Source organism: Beta vulgaris, chromosome 1 (assembly GCF_026745355.1).
Source record: "Beta vulgaris subsp. vulgaris cultivar EL10 chromosome 1, EL10.2, whole genome shotgun sequence".
NCBI lineage: Eukaryota > Viridiplantae > Streptophyta > Magnoliopsida > Caryophyllales > Amaranthaceae > Beta > Beta vulgaris.
Genome location: NC_079202.1, coordinates 33,204,301 through 33,229,849, shown reverse-complemented (window position 1 = coordinate 33,229,849; position 25,549 = coordinate 33,204,301). Strand labels below are relative to the sequence as shown.

At 35.2% G+C, this 25,549-nt stretch overlaps 1 protein-coding gene and 1 long non-coding RNA gene across 6 annotated transcripts; one reads left to right on the top strand and one right to left on the bottom strand.

The window, feature by feature from the left end:
- Positions 1-2,245: 2,245 nt before the first annotated feature.
- LOC104897835 (uncharacterized) lies at positions 2,246-20,830 on the top strand. Of its 4 annotated transcripts, XM_010684787.4 has the most exons (15): positions 2,248-2,435; positions 2,519-2,578; positions 2,695-2,800; positions 4,273-4,345; positions 4,447-4,492; positions 6,339-6,449; positions 8,617-8,692; positions 9,100-9,196; positions 12,386-12,446; positions 12,557-12,687; positions 13,328-13,445; positions 16,005-16,128; positions 19,619-19,732; positions 19,862-19,936; positions 20,416-20,830. In XM_010684787.4, exons 1-15 carry the CDS (start codon positions 2,370-2,372, stop codon positions 20,496-20,498), a joined length of 1,341 nt encoding a protein of 446 aa, XP_010683089.1. In that variant the 5' UTR covers positions 2,248-2,369; the 3' UTR covers positions 20,499-20,830. The 4 variants fall into 4 exon arrangements, 2 of the variants coding, with proteins under 2 accessions (XP_057249122.1, XP_010683089.1); XM_057393139.1 differs by lacking the exon at positions 19,862-19,936 and having other exon boundaries at positions 2,246-2,435; XR_008968494.1 differs by lacking the exon at positions 19,862-19,936 and having other exon boundaries at positions 2,247-2,435; positions 19,630-19,732.
- A 2,921-nt stretch (positions 20,831-23,751) lies between these two features.
- On the bottom strand, positions 23,752-25,549 carry LOC104897855 (uncharacterized). Of its 2 annotated transcripts, XR_790704.3 has the most exons (3): positions 25,234-25,546; positions 25,028-25,155; positions 23,752-24,023 (listed from the first exon to the last, which is right to left on the bottom strand). It is a non-coding gene; the product is annotated as an uncharacterized LOC104897855 (long non-coding RNA). The 2 variants fall into 2 exon arrangements; XR_007268411.2 differs by having other exon boundaries at positions 25,028-25,549.

The following is a 25,549-nucleotide window of genomic DNA, read 5'->3' as shown; positions in this document are numbered from 1 at the left end:
TTTTTTTCACATAATTTAGCATTTCATGAGCTATAATGCAATTGTCATTTGATAGAACGTCCCTGGACAAAAGCACTTTGAAAATTCTCGATTAAGTACTTCATGATAGATTGTAATTTACGTACGTACCAAACATTTTGAGATAAATTTATACGTAGTTTTGCAAAGACTTATAGGGCATAATTGACTTACTTATACTAGTCGATTAACTTTTGGTATTAGAACAATATGTGTTTCATTTGTTTCTCTTAACAAATAGTCGCCCAAAAGAAATTTCAGCGTTGCTTTTCCCATTTCTTCACCACAAACATCACACTGAGCTTACATGAAAACTGGAGGAATGCCATAAGGACCAGGCGATATAAGAGGCTTCATACTTCTCATAACATCTTCAACTTCCTCCATAGTGAAAGACCAAATGAGTTGCGATATATGGTTCACTGAAAGATAGCTCATAGGCTCTAACCATTCATCCAATTCTTCTACTTGTCTATTTTACAAAGCAGTCACTTCAAAGAGTTTTGAAAAATAGTTTACAAATCCCAACTTGATTTCATCTTGGGAATTAGTCCACTCCCCGTTGAAAATTTTTATTGCTTTTATAACATTACGTCCTTGACGTGTTTTTACACTTTTGTAAAAGTAGGACGTTGGTTGATCACCTAGTTCATCCCAATTAGACTTCACTCTTTGTTTCCAGTATTCAAGTTTGAGGTTTGTAGCAAACCAAACTTCTTTTCTTGCTTTTTTCTGCAAGTCTTTACTTTCATTATCACCCAAATTTTGTTGGAGATTGGTCAATTCGGTGTTAATCTCATATTCTCATTCCATTGAACCTTATGCATCTTTTTAAACTCAAGGCACCATTTTTTGCATTTGTCTTTTGCCACTTTCAGTTTTCTTTGAATTACAATATGATGTTTTCTGTTAGTTAGTTGCTACTCAATCTTTTAAAATTTATAAGGCTGTGTTTTCTAAAAAAAAGTAAAATAATTATTTTTAAAAGTGAATATTTATTAGATGAGTAATTTTTTTAACCAAAAAGGCTTTTTTAGAGTATGTACAATGGGGCTCTCCAACTAGCTCTCCAACTAGCTCTCCAAGGAGAGAGAAAATTAAGAGCCACCTCTTACCCAACAATGGGGCTCTTGGGTGTGTCTTGGGTGTCTCTCCATGGAGACACTTTGCCAAAGGGCTCTTGGGGGAGATATCATTTGGGTTGATGGAGAGATGGCTCTCCAATGTGTGGGACCCACTTTTTACACAAATTATTATAATAGACGGTCTAATTTTAATATAAAATTAGACAATCCAAGCCTACATTTTCCTAAGAAGCCCATTCAATTTTTCTCTAACCTAACACTATTTTTAGGTATCTTGCACTATCCTAGTCGTCAATTCTCTTCTCATTCCTTTGGTTCCCTTTGAATTTCGAACTAGAACAAACAATTTTTAAAAATAGTCCGACAGTCTTACAGAATGGATTAAACTAGTCACTAAATGGATTAAATCAGTCACTAAATGAATTAAAGAATGTTATTAATGAATAGATTAAACTGGTCACTAAATAGATTAAAATGGTCACTAAATAGATTAAAGTAGTCACTATATTAAGAATGATGATCCATTCTCTTCTTAATATTGGGCTTGGGCCGCGTCTACTTTTAAATTAAAAGTAGACGGTCTCTTATAAGACCAACTCCACTTTTTATTGTAATTACTTCAATTCTTTTTTCTTCATGCAACCATTTAATGATCTATTCTATAAAAATTAAAAAAAAGATGGTAATAATTATTATGCTAACAAGTATAATTTTCCTTTATCTATAAAATGAGCCTAATATTGGATATTTAAAAATTAGTTTTTCATGTTGTAGGTTAATTCTTCATTCCATGCCAAATTTATGAAAATTAAATATTAGCACTCATAATTATATTGTTTTTTAAAAATTCTACTTTGCTTAAATTATGAAAAAAAATAATTTGTAATTATATTTAATTTACATGAATAACTTAATTTATATAACTTTGATCATAATATGAAATGAGGTTCATTTATTGACATGAGGACCACAAAATAATGAAAAGTTGAATGGAGAACTCTTTAAAGGGTTTTATTGTTGTTGGGTGTTTTTAGACATGGCTCTTGAGAGTAGCTTGAAGAGAGAGAATAGGAGAGAGAGTGTGGAGAGCTAGTTGGAGAGACACCAACCATTGTATATGCTCTTATATCTCCTTTCTCATATATTCTTGTGCTATAGGCAAATGGTCCAAGTAAAAAGAAAAGGAAGGAAGTATATGCAGCATAGAAATTCAAACTGTTGACGAACATCTAACGCCATTGCAAAGGAAGAAGACAAGCGAAACACATGGAGAAAGACCAACTCATATCTTCTCTTCACTCCCAAATTGATTCCCTCCATTGCCGCATTAAGGTACTTTCTTCCCCAAAAGTATAAAATTAGATTTAGTAAATACTACTATCTCGGCATTAATCATGTTTTTGAATGTCACTTAGAATTTAGAGGTTGAGAATGCAAAATTAGCGTCACAACTTGCGAAATGTCGCTGCACTAAGGTACTCTCTTTTGTTCTCTACTTAAGCTACTTCATAGTAAACTTTTATGCCTTTTAATTAGGTTTTGTTTCATTTCCCAATTCAAAATGCTGAACTAGAATATACAATTTTGTCAGGTTGAGGAAATTACTGATGCTAAGTTGGGAAATGCAGTAGTTTCAGTTGAAAATAATCAGAATTTGCGGAAAAAGGGTGGCAAGAGCAGAAAAGCAAGGTTAAAAGGTTGGTGATTTTTGGGATATTTTGTTTAACCGATGTATTTTTTGTGGATTGGGATGAATGTTTACAAGCGTATAATGTCATTTCAAGTTGATTGTCCCAAATATCTGCGAATTCTGTGATACACTAGTTCACTAACACTAATAGACTTAGCGTCAGCCTTATAGTTGGCGACTAGTGGTTTTCGGTTAGAATTAGTGCTTTAAACCAAGCTAGATGATTGATTAATGAATCTGTAATTTACATGTTTGGTAAGAGAGAGGATTTGAGTTTCAGTTTATCTTGAATCCATTGATTAGGCTTCATAGAAGCATTTTGGGGGATGGATTTTTGTTTGAAAAAGACGTGTATTTCCAAGAGAAAAGTAACATCTACGACACAAGTACACGACACAAGTACCACCATTTCCGAAGTCAAACATAGGGTCGTGCTAATTTAGTTGAGCAGCTCTTGAGCAATTGGAATTCAACTCGAGCTCGAACCCAAGTCGTCCCTCTAAGCTCGTGAACTGATGGATAAATTTTTAAACATTATATATTAGAATATTTCAAATGTCAACTATTTTTAGGATAAAATGTTAAAATTATTACTCCCTCCGCCCCAATTTAGTTGCTACATTTTGACCGTAGGCACTATTTACGTCATAACTTTGACTATCTTTTACTCCATATACATAAGAAAAAACATAATCATGTTGGATCTTGTTTGATTCTTCCCAATTTGTATTTTCCAAATATATAATTTTTATAATTTTTTCATATATGTAACTCAAGATATTGGTGTTTGAAGTTGCATCTCGTAAATTGTGATAAAACAAATGTAGCAACTAAATTGTGACAAAGGGAGTATTTGTAAGTTACGTGAAATGACTATCAAATTATGAACTTTATATTAAATACAAAAGGTAATAGATTGATAAAAGATAGAGGAAACTTTATTGCGAATAATTTAGGGGAACTATGCAAGTATATCTCCTTGCGAGCAACTTGAAATCGATTCAATACCTTAATGAGTCGAGTCAAGCATAGATTTGCTCGTGACAGACTAGCTCGATAAGCACCCTTAGGTTCAAATATTATAAATAACAAATTAGTAGTTGAAATTGAACTTAGTAGACCTTGATCATTAAGTCAAATAAAACATAAATGTATCGAAGTTTTCTACAATGTGACAACGGAGAGAGTAATATCCATTTGGTGAGAGTTCTTTGTAAAATGGCATTGTTTGTAACTCATGGCTTAGGAAATTGAGAGAAGTTCAGTTTTATATCATCCTACACCATAAGCATAGTGTTCCTGAAACTAAACATAAGTTTTTTTTTTCTAAGCATATAAAATTGTGTATTCATGAATCTTGATATCCCTGAATATTGTTACCAAGTTACCATGGTAATTCCGGACTAGATTATGTTTCTTCGTAGTAAAGAACGTGCGAAATGCATTTGAAAGTTGTTTCACTTTACTTTGTGTTTATAGATAGGAATGTGAGGACGCTGCATCATCATCCAAAGAGATATGTCGCCCTCAAAGTCATGTACTTTGGTCAACGGTATGTGTTATTCAATTTTTATGCTAAGTCTAAAAAATAGTATTCTTTGAATGCCCTTTCTCGGTCTATCATTAGAGACATTACAGTTGAATATGTTACAGGTTCTATGGCTTTGCATCAGAGGCCCAAAAGGAACCTACTGTTGAGGTGAGCTTATATGCTATTTCATATCTTTACTTTAATTGGAGAAGCTCTTCAGGAACTTTATATGTCATGCTATTTTTGAACTCTGTATCTTTCGCAAAGCTTACATGATCACCTGAATAAACACCATTTGGACTGAGCTTGTTGTCGTTATCATTGCAATAAAATGAAGTATATGCTTTCTTGATGGACTAGCTAGCAAATTAGATTGTAGAATTTGAATATGCTTCTTTTATGCACCAATTAGCAAAAGTCTCACCATTTTTTAATTTTAAAGGACTACTTCTCCTCCTTGAACGGCTGAACGCCCTTTCATTAATGATGTTTTGTGGTGAAAGATCAGACTATCAGAGTCCTATGCCACATACATCTTAAATTCTTAGACTAGACACTTCTCTTAACAGGACGTCCCCTATAGAACCTTTATTATGAAAATGTGCTTATTCCTATCTTTCTACACAACATGGACTGGTTCTGGATATGCAGTTCTAAGCTACTAAACTCTATTTCCTTGCTTTTGCGGCATTCATATACCAGACAAACTCGGCATCTATGGTTACAGGGGTCTGTTTATGCTATGCCAGTCTACCGTTTCAAGACTCTTTCCCAATTTCCAGCTGACAACCAAGAAAAACATGACTGGTTCAATCTGAATAGGGCTCAGCTGCTTTTAACTTACAAACCCAGCTCTAGCATCATGAATAAAACCTGATCAAATCTTTCAACTGTGGGCAGTAAAACTTTGCTGGTATGCCATTAAATGAAGGATGGCCAGGCCCAATTGTATTTGAAAAGACATCATATCGCCTTTTGAGAATTACGAAAATAATCATTATATAACCGCTTTAGAATATTTAAATTTAGGATGTAGGTTGACAGTATGATTCCCCTTCAAGCTGTCTGCTTATTAGTTAGAACATTCAATGTCTATCGCAAACAAAAATGGAGCTGGATCTTCTTGTCTCCAGCCCTTTTTAACTTATAAACGCATAATAGGATCAAGGAGCTTCATTCAGATAAGAGTAAGAAGTAAATAAATACATGTCTTCACCTGGCCAACAACATTTGGACTCTCAAGTCAACCCATGGCATTTCTTAGAAACACTCAGAACACGAAGTTACAAGGCTTTTGTGGATCAAGTAGCAACTTTTATCATACATACAGGGGAAACATTATTACTGGTATAATCCTTAATATTTTTATGGCACAGAATTACATTGTCCACTGTAAAGCCTTCCAAGAATAAAAGCCGAATTCAAGCATGACCCACAATGTTTTTCAACTGCATTTTGTCATCTCATATTCTCATCTATAACACTTAGCAATTAACTTATAAGATAAGAGTATCACGAGAAACTGGTTTTAGTGAAAGAATCGGATTTACAAATGGTAAATCAAGACTCCAGTTAATATATCTCAACATCTCCCGATTTAGAAGGCAAAAAAAAAAAAATCTTTCTCTTACTACCGCGAACACGTCTTCTAAAGTAGTAGATAAAGCATATATTGGAAAATGTTGCACTAAACTAATTGATACAAGGGGATTGAAAATCATATTTAGAGTCTAAATCTTTCTTCATCCTAGATTCAACATAGGGGTTGTGAATTGATAAATTGTGGGTGTGTTATATTTAATTGAATTATGCTGAACTGAACTTATCAAAACTTATTTCAGTAACCTATTAGAGCTTATTGGAACTTGTCCGAACTTATTTTTCCAAAATTCATTATTTATGGTGAAGAGACTGCCCCCTTTTTGTGGTATTTGCATTTGATGATCATCTTGAATTTTTTTTCTGAGGGTCACTTATCATTGAGCTTTGTGTTCCTGTTTGGTGTCTTCTGCAGTCTGAACTTTTCAAAGCTTTTGAGACGACAAGGTTATTAATTGGTGACAAAAAGGATTCACAGTACTCAAGATGTGGCAGAACAGACAAGGGAGTTTCAGCAGCTGGGCAAGTAAGCGAAGCAAAATCTTCCCTGAAATTTGTTGCCTTTGTTGAAGATTTTTGTTTTATATGTTTATTGTTATTGTTACCCCCTGCATTTTAAAATTCGTTGTTACCCTATATTATTTACATATCTTATGTCTTCACTGTGCCATAAGTTAGTATCTTTAAAAGTCCTTAGTTGATGGTACTCTTTCAAGAATAATGCAACGAACCTAGAAAGCAATATAGATAGAATCAAGGAGGCAATATACATCACTCTTTCAAGAATCTTCAGAAATTTCCAAAATCCTCCATGAACAAGAATCCACGCTTACTTTTGCATCATAACCAGGAAGATAAAATAATGAGGGAGTTTTACTTTAACATATTTTTTTCATTTATGTTCATATGCTTATGAGATTTTTGTCAGCTTTAAGAATTGTTCCACTCATTTGAAAATTTGCAAGCTTATTCAGTTGTTTCTTAGGATTTGCAATGCCAGCTGCTTGAATGTTTATTCGTAGGGTAAGCTTGCAGTAGTTATTGACGGACTATTCATCAGAAATTGAATTATGAACCTTCAGAAATATGCTGGTGTAGGCTAAGAAGCACGTGAATTTCTTCTAGGTCACATACCCGTACGGCTGTACCATATACAATACATTTCCAGTACGATATGGGGTACTTATACGTGTACCCATGTCCTAAAAATGTTGAAAACTTGCCGTTCTCGTCCCCGTACATGCACCCATCTCTGTGCAACTCATGTAGGGTGCTAGGCAGGGAAGGGGAGCATAATTGTGGATGGCTAATATCTAATTTCTGAAATTCAAGATATGGGTATAGCAAGAAGGACACAAATTTTTAAAAGGTTCAGAAATACTTTATACATTTTTTAGAGAAAAAGGAAAAGAAAACATCCCTAGCTGCTTGCACTACCACTAACATAAAGCTACAAAGAGTAAAAATTAGTGACACTAGACATGTCGCTGGGTAAAAGTTCGAAAAACTTATTTGAAGTTTTACAATTCATAAAATGTCATAAAATAACAAGTCATATTTTCATAAACATCTAAATTATTTAAAGAGGCAAAGACATATTGCATTATACGAAGAACTATTCCATAATGGACATATGACTGAGATAGAGATTAGGCCATTCAGTGGCTAAAGTTGCTGAGACATACTGACGTTTGAAGACTGAAAGAAAGCAGAGAGATAGACTCAAGATCTGGAAGAGAATGATGGAGAGAAAGAATGTCAGAGAGATAAAACCAGGGAGAGAGAGAATAAAGAGAAATGAGAGAAATGAGAGGGAGGCAGAGTCTAGTGGTTGTTCTGCCACTGTTGTGCTGTCCAGAAGGTACCTTTGCTTCCTGCTGTGTGATGCGAGTGCTGGTGACCATTGTTTGAGAGCTCCAATAGGCCTATATGTGATGGTTGCAGGTTTTACTGTGCTAGAGACTTCTTGAAGGAGGTGAGAAGAGAGAGACTCATGGAAAGAGAGAGAGAGAGTGAGAGAGGGAGCCTGGTATTTACAAAATATCTGTGGGCCCTTTTCCAGTCAATTTTTGGGGTTGCGAAAGGGAGGGTACATGCATGACTTAGTCCTCACACTTGCTGTCCCTACGCCTTTCTGGTCGTGAGACTTGTCGAGTACGGGAAAGGCTTAACAGTAGCTGCGCTGTGCTTCCTGGGTAGGGTGTATAACTTGATTGGAATTGCCTTCTCCTGTGTTTTTAATTCGAAGACTCCGGGCTCATCTCATGTACCTCATCTGTTAAGTTTCCTCTGTACGTCAATGTACTTTTTCTTATTTAATTTCCATTTGAGATTGTCAAAGTGATTTAGTATAAAGGGGTTAAATCCTATGCATTGGTCTCCTCAATAGACTATGTGAGCTAGTACTCTTCCCTTGAGGACGATTCTGTGGAAGGTTTTGTTCAAGTAGTCATTGTCTCTTGGATGCACACTGAAAACCAATAAAATACAGTATGAAGAAGGTGATAATTAGAACAAAATTTGCCAGTAATGCTAATTGCTCTCTTTTTTATGTTTCATTGCCAAAGCCATGGTGGAAAGAAATGTCTTATTCTACTATATATTTAGGTCATTTGTTTGCATTGATGCATTCTAAATGTTTTCTCTGCATTCTCGAATAGATTGTGTGGAAAATGAAAAGCTTTTTTATGCAGGTGATTGCTCTATTTCTACGGTCAAACCTTAAGGCTGAGACAAGTTCTGCTGGAGTCATTCTTGAAGGACAATGTGGTCTGCAATCTTCTTGTTGCTTATATGAAGTCCTGGAACACTATGAACCATTTATCTAAAGACCCTTCATTTACTAGACCTAGTAGATTAGTGAATTACTTGACCAAGGCTTGGATAATTTAGGGTTTCTCTTTGCTCTATCGATTTAATTTGAAATCTCTGTTTGTGAAAGATGCCTTGCATATGGTTGATATATGGGTTTAGCTGATTTTAAACAGCTTTACTTGGTAGTGGTAGGCACAAACATTTCTTAAAGATGAATTGATTAATACCCAAGAAAGGTTGACAAATTATGGACTTGATATGCTCTCTTTGCATATGCTTCTTACATCTATGTACAACACCCATTGTTTTATTTCTGATATCCAGTTGTGGAGAGCTCATTTTTGTGTTAATTTTCATTGCAGAAGGAGAGATGGATTATGTGAAAATACTGAATAAAGTCCTCCCGAAAGATATCCGGATTATTGGTTGGTCTCCAGTTCCTATGGATTTTCATGCAAGGTACCATAGTAGATTGAATTTATTTCTGTATTAGTCAATACTGTAGTGAGTCTTGATTAGATTTTATTTATCTATTTATTATAGTTCCATGTTAGAAGAATACTTGAGGTCGTTGTTTGATGCATGCAAATTATGATATTGGAGTAGAAAACTACCATGGTAACAGATTTCGTGTGAAAACATTTGATATACTTTTAGAGTCATATTACTTACTAGTTACTAGTCCACACTACTTGACTGACTTCTTTGTCGTCAAGTGTAGTGTTGGGCATACTTGTTGGAACTCTTTGCCTCATAGTCAAATATATGTATCTCCTTTCCAAGGGAAATTATCAGCCTCCTCTCAGGGGATTTTCACCCTCTTGTTTCTATATCTAGTTGTACTCTATGCCTAGGCGGTTACGCCTATGCCTATGCCTATGCTTATGGTCCATAACTCCAGATGCTGTAGATAGTTGGATGTTTGATTGCTAATATATTTTTTAAAATTTATTGGGCTTGATGTGAATAGCGGACCACAACGAGACAGCAACATTCATTACAAATATAACAGTAGTCAATTAAGAGACTACGGCTTATATAATTTGCAATACTTTTTAAGATTTAGTATAAAAACAATAATTTTCAGGATTATAAATATATTTATCATTTTGGCGATGCTTCTCTGTTTCTTGGTTTCGAGAACTGCTGCTTACTCGTTCCCATCTGGTTTCGGTTTCCATGCTACCTAGGTGGGGGTGGTGAGAGCCTACTGGTGGTGTCAATTGAGATGTTGAGGGGCTGTTGTTGCAGTTTGTGGTGGAGCTGGGGGTAGGATGTTTTTATGGTGGTGGACAATTGGTTGGTCAAGGAAACTGGTCATGAAGTAGAGTTTGGAATACTGAAATCTCCTTTGGAGGGGTTGTTGGGGGGGGGGGGGGGGAGAGATATTTGGGGTAGTTCTAAACTGAAAACAGAGGAAAGGAAAGGGAAACACAAGTATTTTCAAGTTTTCAACTCAACACACCCTCATAACGAACAGGCCAAAACCTACTGGATTTACATTTTCAAATATATTTTGTAGGTCCTCCATCATTCCTTAACTTGTTATCTTGTGAGTTGTGAAGAAACCGAAAGCAATAAAAGTTTGTTGCAAGTAAACTGAGTTTAAAGTTTTTTCTTGTATGTGATTACAACAGTGTCCATTTTTATAAGAGGCTTTAGTAACTTATTCTATTGAAATATGTTAACACGAGTCTATCACTAATGTTCATCTTGAATCTAAGAAGTAAGAACACATTTTATAGATGGGCTCTTGATAGGGAACGACAAGTTGAAAATCCTTCATAAAAGACAAGTATATACAAGACTTGCGTTTACAAATGGGAAACACATTCAAAGTGACAAATAATTTTTTGTTTCTTAATTTCTTTTTTATCCCTTACATTGAGTAACTTGTCATTCATTTATTTTCTCCAAAAAATGATTACTATACTCATGCTTCATAGAATATTATTTTTCAAAAATACTTTTTATTGGAACACACAATCCCATACTGAAGGATCACATATCGGCAACTGTCCAGTTGTCAACATGCATATTGTGGTCAAAGACTTAGGTGCAAGTCTTCAAGGATGATCACTTGCCTCGAGGGAACGTTTATAAAGGCTGCTTCTTTTAAGTTGAAGTTTAATGATGTTGCTAATTTTATTCTTTCTTTTCTTATTTATAATATGTAATTTCTCAAAATATTTTAAATTAAAAATTTAGTGAACAAATTGTGCTTTTTTCTTCACCCACGTCACCTTCATCTTAACCTTATAGCTAGGCTCCAAAATCCTCTTGGCTTAGGCTCCATTTGTTTTGGAGGAAAACGTTTCCTAAGAAAACGATTTCCCCCATTTTCTGTTTGGTTGGACAAGGGATATAAAAAGGAAAACTAAGTGGAAAAGAGTTATCCTTACCTTTGTAAACATGTTCCTCCAAAATTTGAAGCAAAACCATTTTCCTCTACTTTCTCATTAGTCATTCCCAGCATTTCTTTTTTCCCCTTCTTAGTTTAAAATTTTTCCATCAGACCAAAGAAAGGAAAACTAATACTTCCTTTGCCCTATTTTAATTGCAGCGTTTTCCTTATTTGGAAGTTTGACATTAATTGCAATGTTTCTTTATTTGGTAATATCTTCTCTCTGTCTCTCTCCTAGCACATGGTCCCACTTATTATCTATCTCTATCTCTCTTCGCTTTACATGACTTTCTTGAATAATGTGTCAAGGGGTGATGTTGCAATAATAGTAGAACGAAGGAAGTATTCATTTTCATTTCCCACCGGAAAATGTTTTTCATCAAACCAAACGGACCCTTAGTGTGCCTCATGTTCCTTGAAACACTGGATGAAACTAGTTCACCACAATTTTTTATTCAATGCTTGACCTTCCATTAGATGCTCTCTGAAGAAGATAGTCACTTGAGAGTTTGAAACTTGTATAACCATGAGCAAATGCATCCTCTATGTGTGCAAAATCAGCAAATATTATGTCAAATTATCTGTTTAGCAGAGTCATCCATCTGTTAATTAGATTACCATATTTAATTCAAACAAAATGATGCAGAAGTAGAAGAAAGCTAAGCTGTTATCCTTTTGTGATATCTATTAATTATAGAGGTCAGTTTAACTGTATGGGGTATAAATGAGCTGGCTCTATCCGTCACATTCTAATACTTCGCAAATAAGTACATGCACCCAAGTCCATGTAGAGCATGGTGCACTCTTTTCTAAACTACGTCGTTTTATTATTTTTAGAGTCTATAATTTAAAAAAAAATTGTTATTTGTTTCCTTAATTTTGCAAGTAAAGATTCCTTTTTCAAATTTAAATTTAAAAAGATATATGTTCTTTACCTTAAGGGTAGAGTTCATTTACTATATGTTCTTTTCATTTATAACATTTGTTCTTTTATAAATATAGATTTACACGTTCTTTAATTTTAAACCGTGTGTTCTTTTTTAAAGTAGAAAAATTGTTGAAAAAAGTTCATGTTCTTTTGTATTAATTGTATGTTCTTTTTGGGTGCACAATGAGCATTGTACACCCTAGTCCATAATCCACACTTTGCTAATACTTACCTTAAGATAGAGCTAGTTATAAGTTCATTCTTTCAGGCCTCAATCCTGAGTTTGGGTAACTTCTTGCTTGGCCAATGATTACAGGTTTGGCTGTTTGAGCAGGGAGTACAAGTATTTTTTCTGGAGCGAAAATTTTGACTTATCAGTAAGTAAACTTAGGTTTTCCAAAGTTTTCTGTCGCTAAAATTAATACACAAGCAATACTATATGCCAACCTGGATATTTCAATCTTTGTGTGTTTCATGTGCTTTGCAGGCAATGCAGACAGCAGCTAAGAAGTTCTTGGGTGAACACGACTTTAGGAATTTTTGTAAGATGGATGCAGTGAATGTGCACAACTATAAGCGATGTATCATGTCATCTGATATTACCACAAGCAGTGCAAAGTAATATTTCCAAAAAATTCTATCTGTTTATTTATCGTATATTTGTTCAAATACATTGTATCCTTCAGATGAAGCATAACAAAGGAGAATCTGCAATAATGTATCCCTCCAATATAGTGATTTGTGTCTGTTGGATGGTCAAGGTCATTGGTTATCATATGGAGAAATTAATCCATATCAAGTTCTTAGTAGAAATTTGTCCTCTGAGATGTAAGTTATGGTGGCACATCTATTGTATGATATCTTCAACTTGTAAACTTGCTAGTTGGATATTGAAGAATTCGTTAATAAACAGGCTGTAGTTAGGCCAATTCTAAACTTTTCTTCATAATGCTTCATGATAAAGATGACCTTTATTCTGTTTCAGGGTGTTACGAGTTACAACCTCTTTGAACACAAGTTGTCATCAAAGATGTTTAGTGATGAATGAACTCTATCACTTGTTTTGGTTGGCTCCGTAACATCATAGTCAGCTATGTTCCTTAATCTTATTTGCTAATAAGATACATTGACCTAAAGAGTTACCTAAACAATAATATATACTGCTTTTACCGTAATTCAAAGCTGTAATATAATTGGTTTAATTGAAATCGTAGTTGTGAAAATCATAATGACTTGCTTCATGAATATTATGATTCAGGTTCAGAGACAAAGAAATACGGGCCATCGTAATTAGAGGTAGTGCATTCCTGTGGCACCAGGTCCGATGCATGGTTGCTATACTGTTTATGATTGGACGAGGCCTGGAGTCGGCAGAAGTGAGTATTAGCTTGTCTTTGTAGTAATAAATGTGGATGTTACTCCTACAATATTTGGGTGTGTAATTATATGAATATCTACTATGATCTTTTGGCATTTGAATCGTAAAATATGTTTGTCTTTTGTTGCTCTGCTTGAAAGAAGAGACTCACTGAAAATGAGATAGTAATTTGATCTTTTGATAGACAATGTTGATTCACTTTTGATAATGAGATCATGAGGATGAAAAAGTAATCCTGTCACCTTGATATCTCTATATCAATACCTCTCTCCTCTTTTCTTCTTCCTTGTTTTCTTGGTTGGGGCTGTAGAAGGAAACGTTCACTGACATTTGGAAATTATACTCAATTGTTACAAAGGACGATTTTATGTTTTATTTTGTAAAACAAAGTAGCTCCTGCTGCTTTCCATTCAAATTCATGCTTTCATGGTTTGAATCAAGAAAAAGTTCCATTAGTTATGAGATTGCTGATCTAAGATACTCAGACCTGGGTACTCTTGTCACACAGGTCTGTGTTCTAGTGCTACATTCGGCCAATATGAAATATTACCATGTTTTAGGTCCAGAGATTTCCATGGGCTATTAAGGTGATAAGTGTTTGAGTGACATAGACAGTGATACAAAGAGGGGAGCCAGAAGTCATCCAAAAACAAGCAAAAAAGAAAATAGAGCTCTGATCATGAGCTACATTTAGAAGGGATAAATCAGGATAAGCATGGTATCAAACAGAAGCTTAAACTCTAACCCCTCCCTGACAAGAAAGCTGGAATAGGCACATGATCTCATGATGTCCTATCAATCCTCTCCCACTAAATGACCCTCCAGACAGGAAAACAAGGTGGAGTCTGAAAATAAAAAGTGCCCTTTAGGCCTTCCAGATACATATTGTTTTTGCGTGATTCAAAATAGTAGGCAGATTAACCCAATTGATCCCAACAAGAAGATCCTCTAGCGGATCATGATGACAGACAAAAGGGGGAAGCAAGTGTATCAAGGAAGTGAAAAGAATTAGTTGAGCTGATGCATAAAATAAGCTGTTAATTGCCACGTAAATAAACAGGTCGTTCTTCATCTTTTCACTAGTATAAAAAAAAGATGCACACAAGGTGATAATGCTTTAATTGGCCTCCGAATAATCTGTAGTTTTCAGAGGTATTTAGCTTTTTCAAACTGCTCCAAACACCCTGGTTTGTTACCTAACTCCAAATGAATGTGATATAGGGAAACAGAAATAATCACAAGTCAAGGAACCCAAACATCAATTACCCGAATTCATTTGTCGTGGAATTTCATCATAGATCCAAGAATAAACAACAAATTTGCAACTGTTTCCATGTCCTAGTATGAGTATTCCTTTCAAAAAGAAGGTTATTTTGAAAAATTAGTCTGTGAATACCTCTTATGCAAGAGGAAGTAGGAGTCATCCAAAAAAAAGTCCCCCAATAAAGGAGTAATTATTCTTGAAATCATAGGTCTGTTTCTTGGGACATTGAAATAGCTCTTTATTACTTGATCCTATGCTTTCACTTTCTTGATTTCTTAACTTCATCTCAACCAAACAGCCCCTCGAACTTGAAGATTGATCCAAGCTTAACTTATCACAGAATTCAAATGCTCAGTCCTTTTGATGCAATAACTCTGTGGATGCTTATGTTTAGGGTTTTTGGATACCTGTATAAAATTTAGTTGGCAACTGCATGCTTAAACTTGGATGAAGATGGAATATCTCATGTGGATCTCCAACACTCACACTCCGCTGTGAGGCCTGGAAGTCTAGTAGCACTGGCTTTGAGAGACTAATCATTTACGGTTTAGATACTTGGAATCCTCTACTTAGTGTCAAGGGAAATCAAAATGTCAAATTATCGTAGCTTGTTTGGAAGCTATGAAATTTGCCAACTCAATGACATTAATATAAGCATTACCCAATGCCTTTAAGGAGGATTCTTCTTTGTGCAGGGTAGCGCACTAGTATTGCGTAACACATGATTAGTAATTAATAAAATGAGATTAGAAACTTGGGGTATTACACATCGTCCCTACCTAGTTAGGTTGTGTCCAATCGACCTTTGATTCATTATGCAGTGGCCATGCGCTATTGTACAATAAATAAGCAGATATTATTTTAAAAGTTTATTAAGTCCTTTATTATCCACAAGTCCAAGAGTCGTAAATCTTTGACTCCATTAATAATGGACAAAGCAAACAAGCTGAATCCTATCATGATCATTGATATTACTGTCCTCCTCATCATTTGCTATACAGTGCCACTTTTGTTATTTAGCACTACGACTCCCACACTTTTGTCAAATGGTAAGCAGCAAACATTTCATGCTAAAGATTCCAGAGCTTGTTATCTACTGTTTACTTTGTAGAAGTGTCATCAATGACAATAGCTATTTGTGCTCGATTTCATTGTTTTTAACATCAATAGTGAATTTCTTGAGTAATTGTATTATGGTTTTGAAGATAAAACTTGTACAACCTTGTATTTCTATTTTCATGCCCAGGCGAGTTTTTACAGTCTTTCCTGAGCTTCGATTTCTTTCTAATGCAGATTATAGATGTGTTACTTGATATAGAGAGAACGCCAAAGAAGCCTCAGTATACTATGGCCACGGAAATGCCGTTGGTTCTACACTCTTGTGAATTTGAAGGCTTGCAGTTCTTTACTTCAGAAGGTAAGTCTCCATTGGATATATCGTCAGGTTCAGTTTCAAACTCTATTCCATTTCCGAAATGATGAATATACTGAGCTCTGTTGAGGGAGGACATATTTTGTTTACTTCATTGTTTTACTATGAGAATTTCATTGTCGAAATTAATTCATCAATAGCTTCAATTGTTCAGCGGGGGCTAAAGATTAGGAGTTTGGTAGTGAACATTATAGTTTTGATCATGCTTCGAAAATACGGTTATGGTCATGGTCGAGGACACGGTTGCAGTTTCGTGGGAATAAAATGGATATGCTAAACACGGATTGCATGACAGTTTATCACACTGTTATTTGCAAAATATTATAGAATTAATTTATAGTATTTGTTTTTTCAACTTAAAACCATCATAGATCTTGATTGTTGTTTGTTTGCCTCTTCTTCTCATTCTTAATCTTCTTTTGTTCATTTATGTCATTATTGGAGAGAGGTGTAGGGAGCAGTGCGAATCTCTGGAAAAAAAACCTCTAAAAAGTAGCGTCTTGATACGAAAAATGCCAGTGAACTTGGCTTGTCATGGTTTCAGCTGAAATTTCAGCTTATTTAAATCCGCCACTTTTGAATGGTCAAATTCGATTCGCCAAAGTTGAATACTGTTCCACTACGAGAAAACCAAATTGATCGGCCATATTTTTAAACCATGGTTTTGATACCTTCACTTTGTTGAGTGATTGGTTATCTAGCATTAGGTGAAGTGAAGTGATGGAGAATAACCCTGATAGAGCTACTATGCCGTGGATGGGGAATACATGCTCTTGCTTGTTTGCATAAACCAAACTTATACTAATAATGGGGCTTTAAAGCAGCATGGCATAAGATAAGTAGGCAAAGCACACATCTGCTCCTTTTCAGGTGCAGCGTTCAATGTTCGCTAGCTTAAACATCTGTTTCGCCAGAGATGTTCTCTCTTTTTTATTTCCTTATTTGATCTCACCGCTTACTTCTCTTATAGTCATTTTTCTTATAGACCAATTTCTATGTGGCAAATTGTGCTGATTCTTTTCTTCTCTTGCGATCAATTTACTTCCGTATTCAATTTTGGCTACCTTTATGCTCTATATAATGTACCTATGTAATTTATTGCAAGATATTATGTGATAACTGTGAGATACCTATTTTGATATATGAGATGTGTCCATATGGTAAGGGTGTTGTTTCTATAAACTTCATGTAAGTACTTCTATGGTATTTTGTAATGTGCCACTCTCGTCATTGATACTGTGCCCATGACGATTTTAATGTACCTCTACCATTGATGCCATGCACGTTCACACCTTATAATACGTATGATGCATCTCCTTTACCTCTTGTGTATACTGTTTGGCATTTAGGAAATTAAAACATTTCATATGTATTTCTTCTTAGTTTCCATGGCTTTTCCTACCTAAAACTAAGTTGCTTATTCAATAAATTACTCCAATAGAAGAATAAGAGAAGCCTATATTCGTAGAAGTGTGTAAGTAAGCTAATGAAAATATAAATTAAGAATATGCTTTGGCAACAGTCAAACGTGGAATGTTTGGGAATGAGATGAACTAATCGCCCAACCAACTCAGCTAAGTCTATTTACTGTATCAAAAGGTGAAAGTCATGGCTCGGAGCTCATACTCCAACGACACTTGCCATAATTTGCCTGCCCAATATGGGTCCTTATTTAGGAGCTTATTCTTATATCTTACAGTTTTTTGCCTCGAACATTTTGAATGATGCTAGCAAGAAACTTCAGCCACATTACTTCCTTTATCTTTTACTTTTTCACTAATCTTTAATTAGAGGGTTAAGGGTTCGCAGACAAGTGAGTTAGTGCAACATCGCCATTTAACTTATCTTGTAGGTTATAACCTGGTTCAGCAATGCATAACATATTTTTCAATTGACTTAATACAATGGAGTTTCACTTGACATGGAGTTTATATTATGGTTTACTTCTATATATGCCTTAATCCTTTCATAGTTAGAGAGAGAAAATTCTGAAAAACAATGATGTAATGAAGAATGTAAAACCACATCTAATAATGTAATAAAACAACGAAGGTGTTGTGAGTATTTTGTATTGAGATCTGCAGTAAAAAGGACTGTGGTAATGCTTCTGCTACTTAACATTAGTGGGAGACTGATATTTTTGTAATGGTCATTCCTGTGTAGGTTGTATGGAAGCATTAGAGATAGTTGTGAACTCTTGTGTTTTAGTTGGTCATGGTAGCAGAAGGATTGAGTCGTGCTAACTTTTGCAGCGGGGTGGGGGAGTGGGGGGCTAAAAGTAGGCTGATGTAGCTGCTAAGCAGAGTCTTTCTCAACATGGAATCAAATTATTGAAATCCTCGCATTTTGTTCGAAACAGTGAGTTGTGACCCTATCTATATTGCAAGTGACTAAGTGACTGATTGGTACTGCAAAAAGAAACCACTCAACATTTTGTATCCACTTTTTCTCTCGTGTTTGTGTGTGTATGCACCTACATCTATACTACCTCCGTTTTTTACTTGCATCATGTAGCTTGCGCACGGTTGTTTAGAAGACGATGTGAACAGGAGAAAAGGAGAGAGATAAAAAATGAGAACATATGATAGGAAAGAGAGAGAGAAAACCCATTGCCAATTGAAGTACTAATGACGCAAATATTATGCAAGTTTCATACAAGGCAAATGATGCAATTATTACACAACTTGGGGTTACCATTGAGAAGTTCCCAAAAAGATTACTACTTAGAGTTCTCTTATTATCATATAACAGTTGTTGTCGCACAGAGAGAGAGAGAGAGAGAGAGATACAGACAGACATAGAGAGAGGCTAACTCGCTGCAAGTGAATAAGTTATTACACTTCCTAATGATCATCACTCAAGCTTAGGCACCCGCTCGATCCGGTTTAAGAATCAAACCTCGCAAATGGTTCTGCTGGACGGGATTTCACATCTAGATCGATTTCTAACAGCTGCTACACACACACACACAACCCCGTTGATTTTTGTATTCCCTTTCAAGTAATATTTTGTTGGGGTTTCAGCAGCCATAGTTGTCTTTCTTAGCAAATATAGTAGATGAAGTATATCCAGTTGAAGGCAAGTAGTCGCTGTCAAATAAAAAAAAAGTGGCAAGTAGAGTGGAAGAGAGATATAGTTCAAACTTAAAACTCAGTTGGATGCAATGTTTAATAGACGATACAATAGATTGTCTACATGTAGTAGAAATCAAAAGAAGAGAAGGATGTAATTTTATGATCTTTATCCAAGCAGATTCTGCAATCATATATATGTACATAATGTTGTGGATCTCGTGCATGGTGGTCAAAACAGATGTATCAATAGATCGCATGCATGCATCTTAATCACTTAGTGCATGTGCGCGTGGCCATGTGCCTACTTTTGTAGCCTTTCTTTTTTCCTGGGCCTCAAGTCATCGAATAACTTCAGGTACATAATGTTGTTTATCTAGTTTTGATCTCTGAAGTTTGTGTAGATGCACGGCAGGCACTATGTACGCACCTGCGGAATGAATGCCAAAATTTGATGCTGCAATTCGCGATTTTTCAGGATGCGCTGAATAGCTGCTCGTCCACAGAAGATAATGAAGGTGGCTATGGATCTATCTTTATCGTCTCAATGTCTTTAATTATCCTCTCCAATGTATTATTCAGAATCACATAGTGACATAGTGATGAAAAGACTGAAAGTCAGACCTGATGTGCCCTTTACTTTCCAGGAAGGAGCTCACTAATAAAAACGATGGGGATAAAGAAATGTTTGCACATTCCCTTGATGACAAGACCAACTGAGCGTAAGTTTGACAACACAATTATCATGTCTAGAGAAGCATGGAGAACAGGAGAGGAGGGGGGGGGGGGAGAGGTTTCTTGCTCATCTTCTAATTGTTTGCATGGTGTGATTGGTGTCAGTATCCTTTTAACCACTTCTGCAAAGATTGATATGATATTGTAGCATTTTCTCTTGATAACTGATGATATTAATAGTTGTGTGCAAGCTGGGTATTTCCAGTTTTTGAGCCAATCTATGCCAAATTATGTATGTAATCTAATTCATCACTTACAGCCATCAGATAGCTAACGTGATAATATGTATATATTAAGGGATTTAACCTCTTTCACTGGAAGTCGCACAGGATTCAGAATTTGCTTGGGTGAAGTTTATTTCAAACATGGTCTGCTACTTGTTGAAAGATTGTATCAGCAGTATGTTCATTTTCCCTATCTTTTTTATTTCAACTTCCTCAACTTGGTTGTTACTGTTTCTTTTCAGCATCATATGAGGAGCGACGTGCCAAATTGAATTCAGGAGGCTTAAAAAAAGGGATTCTTGGAGATGCCAAGGAGCTGGAGTAACTAAGATAGTGCATGATGAACTTTACATGTCTTTTTTTTTTTTTTTTTTTTTCCCCTTGCTCCTGTATAAAGTATCACCATTTGTGCTATATAATGAGATTTGAGCCTTTTTTCATGGGTGGGATACTGGGATGTTCGTTGTATGATTGCATGTTTAGGACTTTATTTCGGAGTTTTCTATGTTATCGGGCTTTGCATCATTCTGTGTAATGTTGTGTCAAATTTCTTTTATATGCAATCAATTCCAAGTTTTTTTTATCCGTCTTTACTCCTTTTGACCAAAAAAAAGGACAAAACTTGAGCAATGAGATGACCCCTTTTTCTCTGAATCATTCTTGTCTCCTCCATCTTTCTCTATTGAACGAAATTTGTTCGCATGGCTAAAGTTATTATTTAGAAAGAACTTCAGCTATAAGATTTGCACTAAATAGTAAATACCATCCATATTTTTATATCTATCTTTGTTACTTTTTTCACCTTAAAAATATATATTTAAGAATTTTTTTAGGGTGGATCTGAATTATATATTCGTCTCCACAATGGTGAAAGCGAAAAAAATTAAAATCAATTCCATGAACAGTAAAAATTTCTTTAAAAAAAAAATCAGAAATAGGGGAGGAAGGAAGAAAGATGAGGAAGGGGCGGGGCTGTAATAGATGCTATTTCAATATTTTGATTAACAATAAAGAAGATAGAGAAATATGGAGATAGAAGGAATAGAGAAAGAATAGAAGAGAATATAGAGAGAATTAGAGAGAGATAAGGTTGGGCATTGTCATTTAAATTCTGAATGAATCCCAATCATTGCTTAGTTTGGCTACTTATTATAACATAAGTTCTCACCAAAATTAACAAACTAATTATAACAAAATAATATTATGTTACAATCCTTCATAGTTATAAGAGCAAAATTGTGATAACATCAAGATTTTATCAACAATCTTGAAAATACAAAATACAACTAAGGAATCACAAAAAGTTGGACAAGTGGCTACAAATTGACCTGCCACGCCCATGTAGCTTCAGATATAGGACATCCCTCGTCCCTCCCATTGAACCAAACATTGAACATGAGTTGTTTTATGGTGCTTTACCATTCTCTTCTCTAAGAGAGCTGCTGGCTGTAAAGTAGTGTAAGTAGATGTACCGTGAAGCCATGAAGGAGTGTGAGTAATAACAGGTAACTCACCCCTACACTATGTCAATTGAGAAATACAAAAAATAGGATGAATCTGAGCATCATTATATTAGGTCATTGTAGTTTATATAGGCTACTTTTTCAATGGTATCAATATCTTTGAAAGGACCAAAGTATCTAGGAGATAGCTTCTCGTTTGTGGATGTCTTTATAGTCTACTGTCTGTCAGGATGTAATTTTATCCAGAACCAAGAGCCAATGTCAAAAGATATGCCTAATCTTCTAAGCTTTGCTTGCGACTTCATTCCATCTTTAGCTTTTTTCAAGAAGAATTTCAGCATGTGAATCATACTTTCACTCTTTTGCATAGATTTATCAACTGCAACCTCAAAAGTTTCTCCACGAAAATAAGGTAAATGGAGAAGGGGAGGTTGATTGTACACAACTTCATAGGGAGTGATTTGTGTAGAAGTGTGAAAATTGGTGTTATACCACCAATTTGCCAAGGGCAGCCACATACTCCATCCCTTTAGGTTCTCACTGCACATACACCTCAGAAAAGATTCTTATGCACTTATTAATTATCTCAGTTTGTCCATCAGTTTGAGGTTGGTAAGCTGAAGATAATACCATATTTGTGCCTTGAATTGAGAATAAAGCTTGCCAGAATTTGCTGAGAAAAACTAAATCCCTATCACTAACAATGGACCTCAGCCATCCATGTAGTTTGGATACATGATCCAAGTAATACTGAGCTACATATTCAACTGAGTAGCGATGAGTTAAGGCCATAAAGTGGTTGTATTTGCTCAGTTTATCAACCGCTACAAAGATGAAATCCACTTAAGACTTGGGTTATCTGGATATAAAATTCATAGAGACATAAATCTATACCTCATCAGGATTAGGTAATGGTTAAAGTAACCCAGACGAAGCCATAGTCTCATTTTTATGTGGTTGACCAAACGAACAATAATTCCTTACAAAAGCTATAACAAATTTGTTTAAACTTTTCCAATAAAACAAGGACTTAACTCTATTTAATGTTGCATCACTCCTTGAGTGACAACCCATCCATACTAGAAGAATGTACCCAATGAAGGACGACTATTTTCAAGTCATTATCTAGACCATTCAGCAATTTATTCTTCATTCTTATGAGACCATCTTTCAAAGAAAAAGAAGGTATCACCACACCATTTTGAAGATCAGACAACAAATGTTGAAAATTGTGATTCAAGTTATAACTTTGTTGGATAACTGATTAAAATTTGAATCCAACACTGAAAGCGCTAGACATGAAACCTCAACATCAGTCACCCTTGAAATAGCATCAACAACCAGAAATTGATGAAAAGGGTGTAGAAATCTTGTTGCAAGAGCCATTTTAGACTTTTATGTTCAATTCTAATGATAAATTGCTGACTAGATAGATATTGCTCACACTTTTAGACTGTTGCACTAGAGCCAATAACTCCTTTTCATAGACAAATAGCATTTTCCATTTAGGACCTAAGGACCTACTAAGGAAAGTTAGAGGGTATCCTTGTTGCATTAATACTCGTCCAATATGTGAGATAAAGGCATCAATCTTAACCACAAAAGGTTAAGAAAAGTCAGGCAAAGCCAACACAGGAGCTGAACTTCGAGCCTATTTGAGTTGCATAAAGGCTGCCTGAGCATCTGAATTATTTCAGACAAACTCACCTTCCTTCAATAATGAAGTCAAAGGTTCGCTGATACAAGCATATCCTTTGATGAACTTTTTGTAATAGCCTACTAAGTCCAAAAAACTTATGAGATCTTTCACACAAGTAGGATTAGGCCATTGCACAACAACAAGAATCTTATGTGGATCAGTTTCCACTCCAGGTCTAGAGATAAAATTCCCCAAATACTCCACTTTATCAATAGTAAAATCAATTTGCTATTTATAGAAAACAACAAGTTTTGTCTCATAATCTGGAATACTTAATGCAAATGAGTTATATGATCTGTCATATTTAAACTATAAACCAAAATGTCACCAAAGAAGACTAGAACACATTTTCTAAGTAATGGTTTGAAAATGTGATACATTCCGGCTTGAAATGAGGCAGGTGTAACACCCCAAAATTTCAAAGCAGAAAAGAAAGAAATAATAATAATAGAAGTATAGGACGATGGCGGGAACATCATCTTCTGGGAATGTCACTACTACAAGAAATGCGCTTAAATATCTAAGTGATAAAACCAACATAAATAAATAATATAAATAAATTAAATTGATAACCAAAAGAAAAACTAACTCTTAAATTAATAAAGAGTCTAGGCCTAAAACATCTAACATTTTAATGCTCACACCTCAACCCAAGCCCAAAACCAAATAAGATTCTCATCAACATATCCTGCAAAAATAAACAACAAACATCCACAATCAGTGGGGAGTAACTAACAGCTCTCCCAGCTCAATTAGGATCCATATAGGAGTTATCAAGCATTAATAAATAAGTCCCAAATAACGTAAAAGATCAAACTGAACCAAATAACAGCAAAACAATAACTAATAGTTTAACATGGTTAAATAAAGTAAATCATGATTAATAAACTTAATATAGACATACAAGATAAAAAACATAAGCCTCCAAAATAATATAAATAGCTTTTGAGAAAGAGCAGAACGCCAGTGGATCGCAACCCATTTTCTAAAGTTTGTCAGATCGAAATCTCCAGACAGCCTATGGGCTTACGTTCCCTACTGTCTGTGTCTAAGAATGGCCAAACTCCCGATGCAGGATAGTACCCAGCTCAGTACTTCCCAACCTCTCGGACGACAACAATTAACCCAGGTTATACCCCTAAAATCGCAACCTAGGTGGTTGGCATGTTCTTCACTGGGGACTACATCTATCCCGGACTCATATCTTAATCTCAATAAAAATATTTTCACAATTAAATACAATAATTCATTCATCAAATATAAAATAATAAGGATGCCTTCAGGCCTTACACCTAAAATCAGCAGAAACTAGGATCGCAATCCAAGAGTCTCAATTCAACAATATTTATTCTTCTCAAAGTAATAGTAATATAATACTAATAAAATCATTTCACCCAACTGAAGAATGAATCTTTCTTCAAACATAAATATACACCAAAAACACAGTATAAACAGATACTCCAACTACTACACTCTCGTTGTCTGAGTTTGGGTACAAGGTTAATTACAATGTTAGTCATAATACCCCTGGTACATAACTCTTGGCGAAACAGTATAATAATATTGTAGTTTTATAAATCAATATCTAAGTTGTCCACCCACAAATCATAGCATAAAATTACCCCAACTTAGATATTAAGGCTAAATAATTCCTAAATGGACTCTAGTCGTATTAGGTTCGCCATTAGTTACCTTTGAAGACCTCCAATTGCTTGCATTTTCATTATGTACTGTTCTGTTCTGATCTCGATTCCCGTCAATGGGTAGCTCTGATTTAAAATCTCTCCAGTCATAATGAAGGCCCAGATGTCCTAAATATGCTGTCCAAATTTCAGGGCGATAAACGGTTAGATCTTCAGCGATGATCAAATTCGTGAAGGTGCGACAGGAAAACAAACCTGGGTGACCCGTCTGATTGAAACAGAAAACTGCGACCAATTCTTCCAGTATCTTCAAAAACGAATGACACCACGAGCAAGATCTCTCCGAGTATATGAATTTCGACTACTAACACGTCCAATTCCGATAAGAGACGAAGGAGATATGGGGCAAACAAGATGAGTGTGCAGAAATGGCCGAAAATGCGAGAAGTGAGAATGACTCTTTATTTTTCTTTGTAAGGCTGGCGTGAAGGGAGTGTGCAGCAAAAAAAATGTGATGGTTCATATCATAAAGCAAAGGTTTAATTGCATTAAGATGGGTTAATGGGGGATG

Bases quoted from the DNA above. Each gene is read 5' to 3' on its own strand.
- LOC104897835 (XM_010684787.4), top strand. From the start codon at position 2,370: ATGGAGAAAGACCAACTCATATCTTCTCTTCACTCCCAAATTGATTCC. The intron at 2,436-2,518 runs GTACTTTCTTCC...AATGTCACTTAG, and splicing joins CCCTCCATTGCCGCATTAAG to AATTTAGAGGTTGAGAATGC. The intron at 16,129-19,618 runs GTAAGTCTCCAT...AAGTTTGTGTAG, and splicing joins GCAGTTCTTTACTTCAGAAG to ATGCACGGCAGGCACTATGT.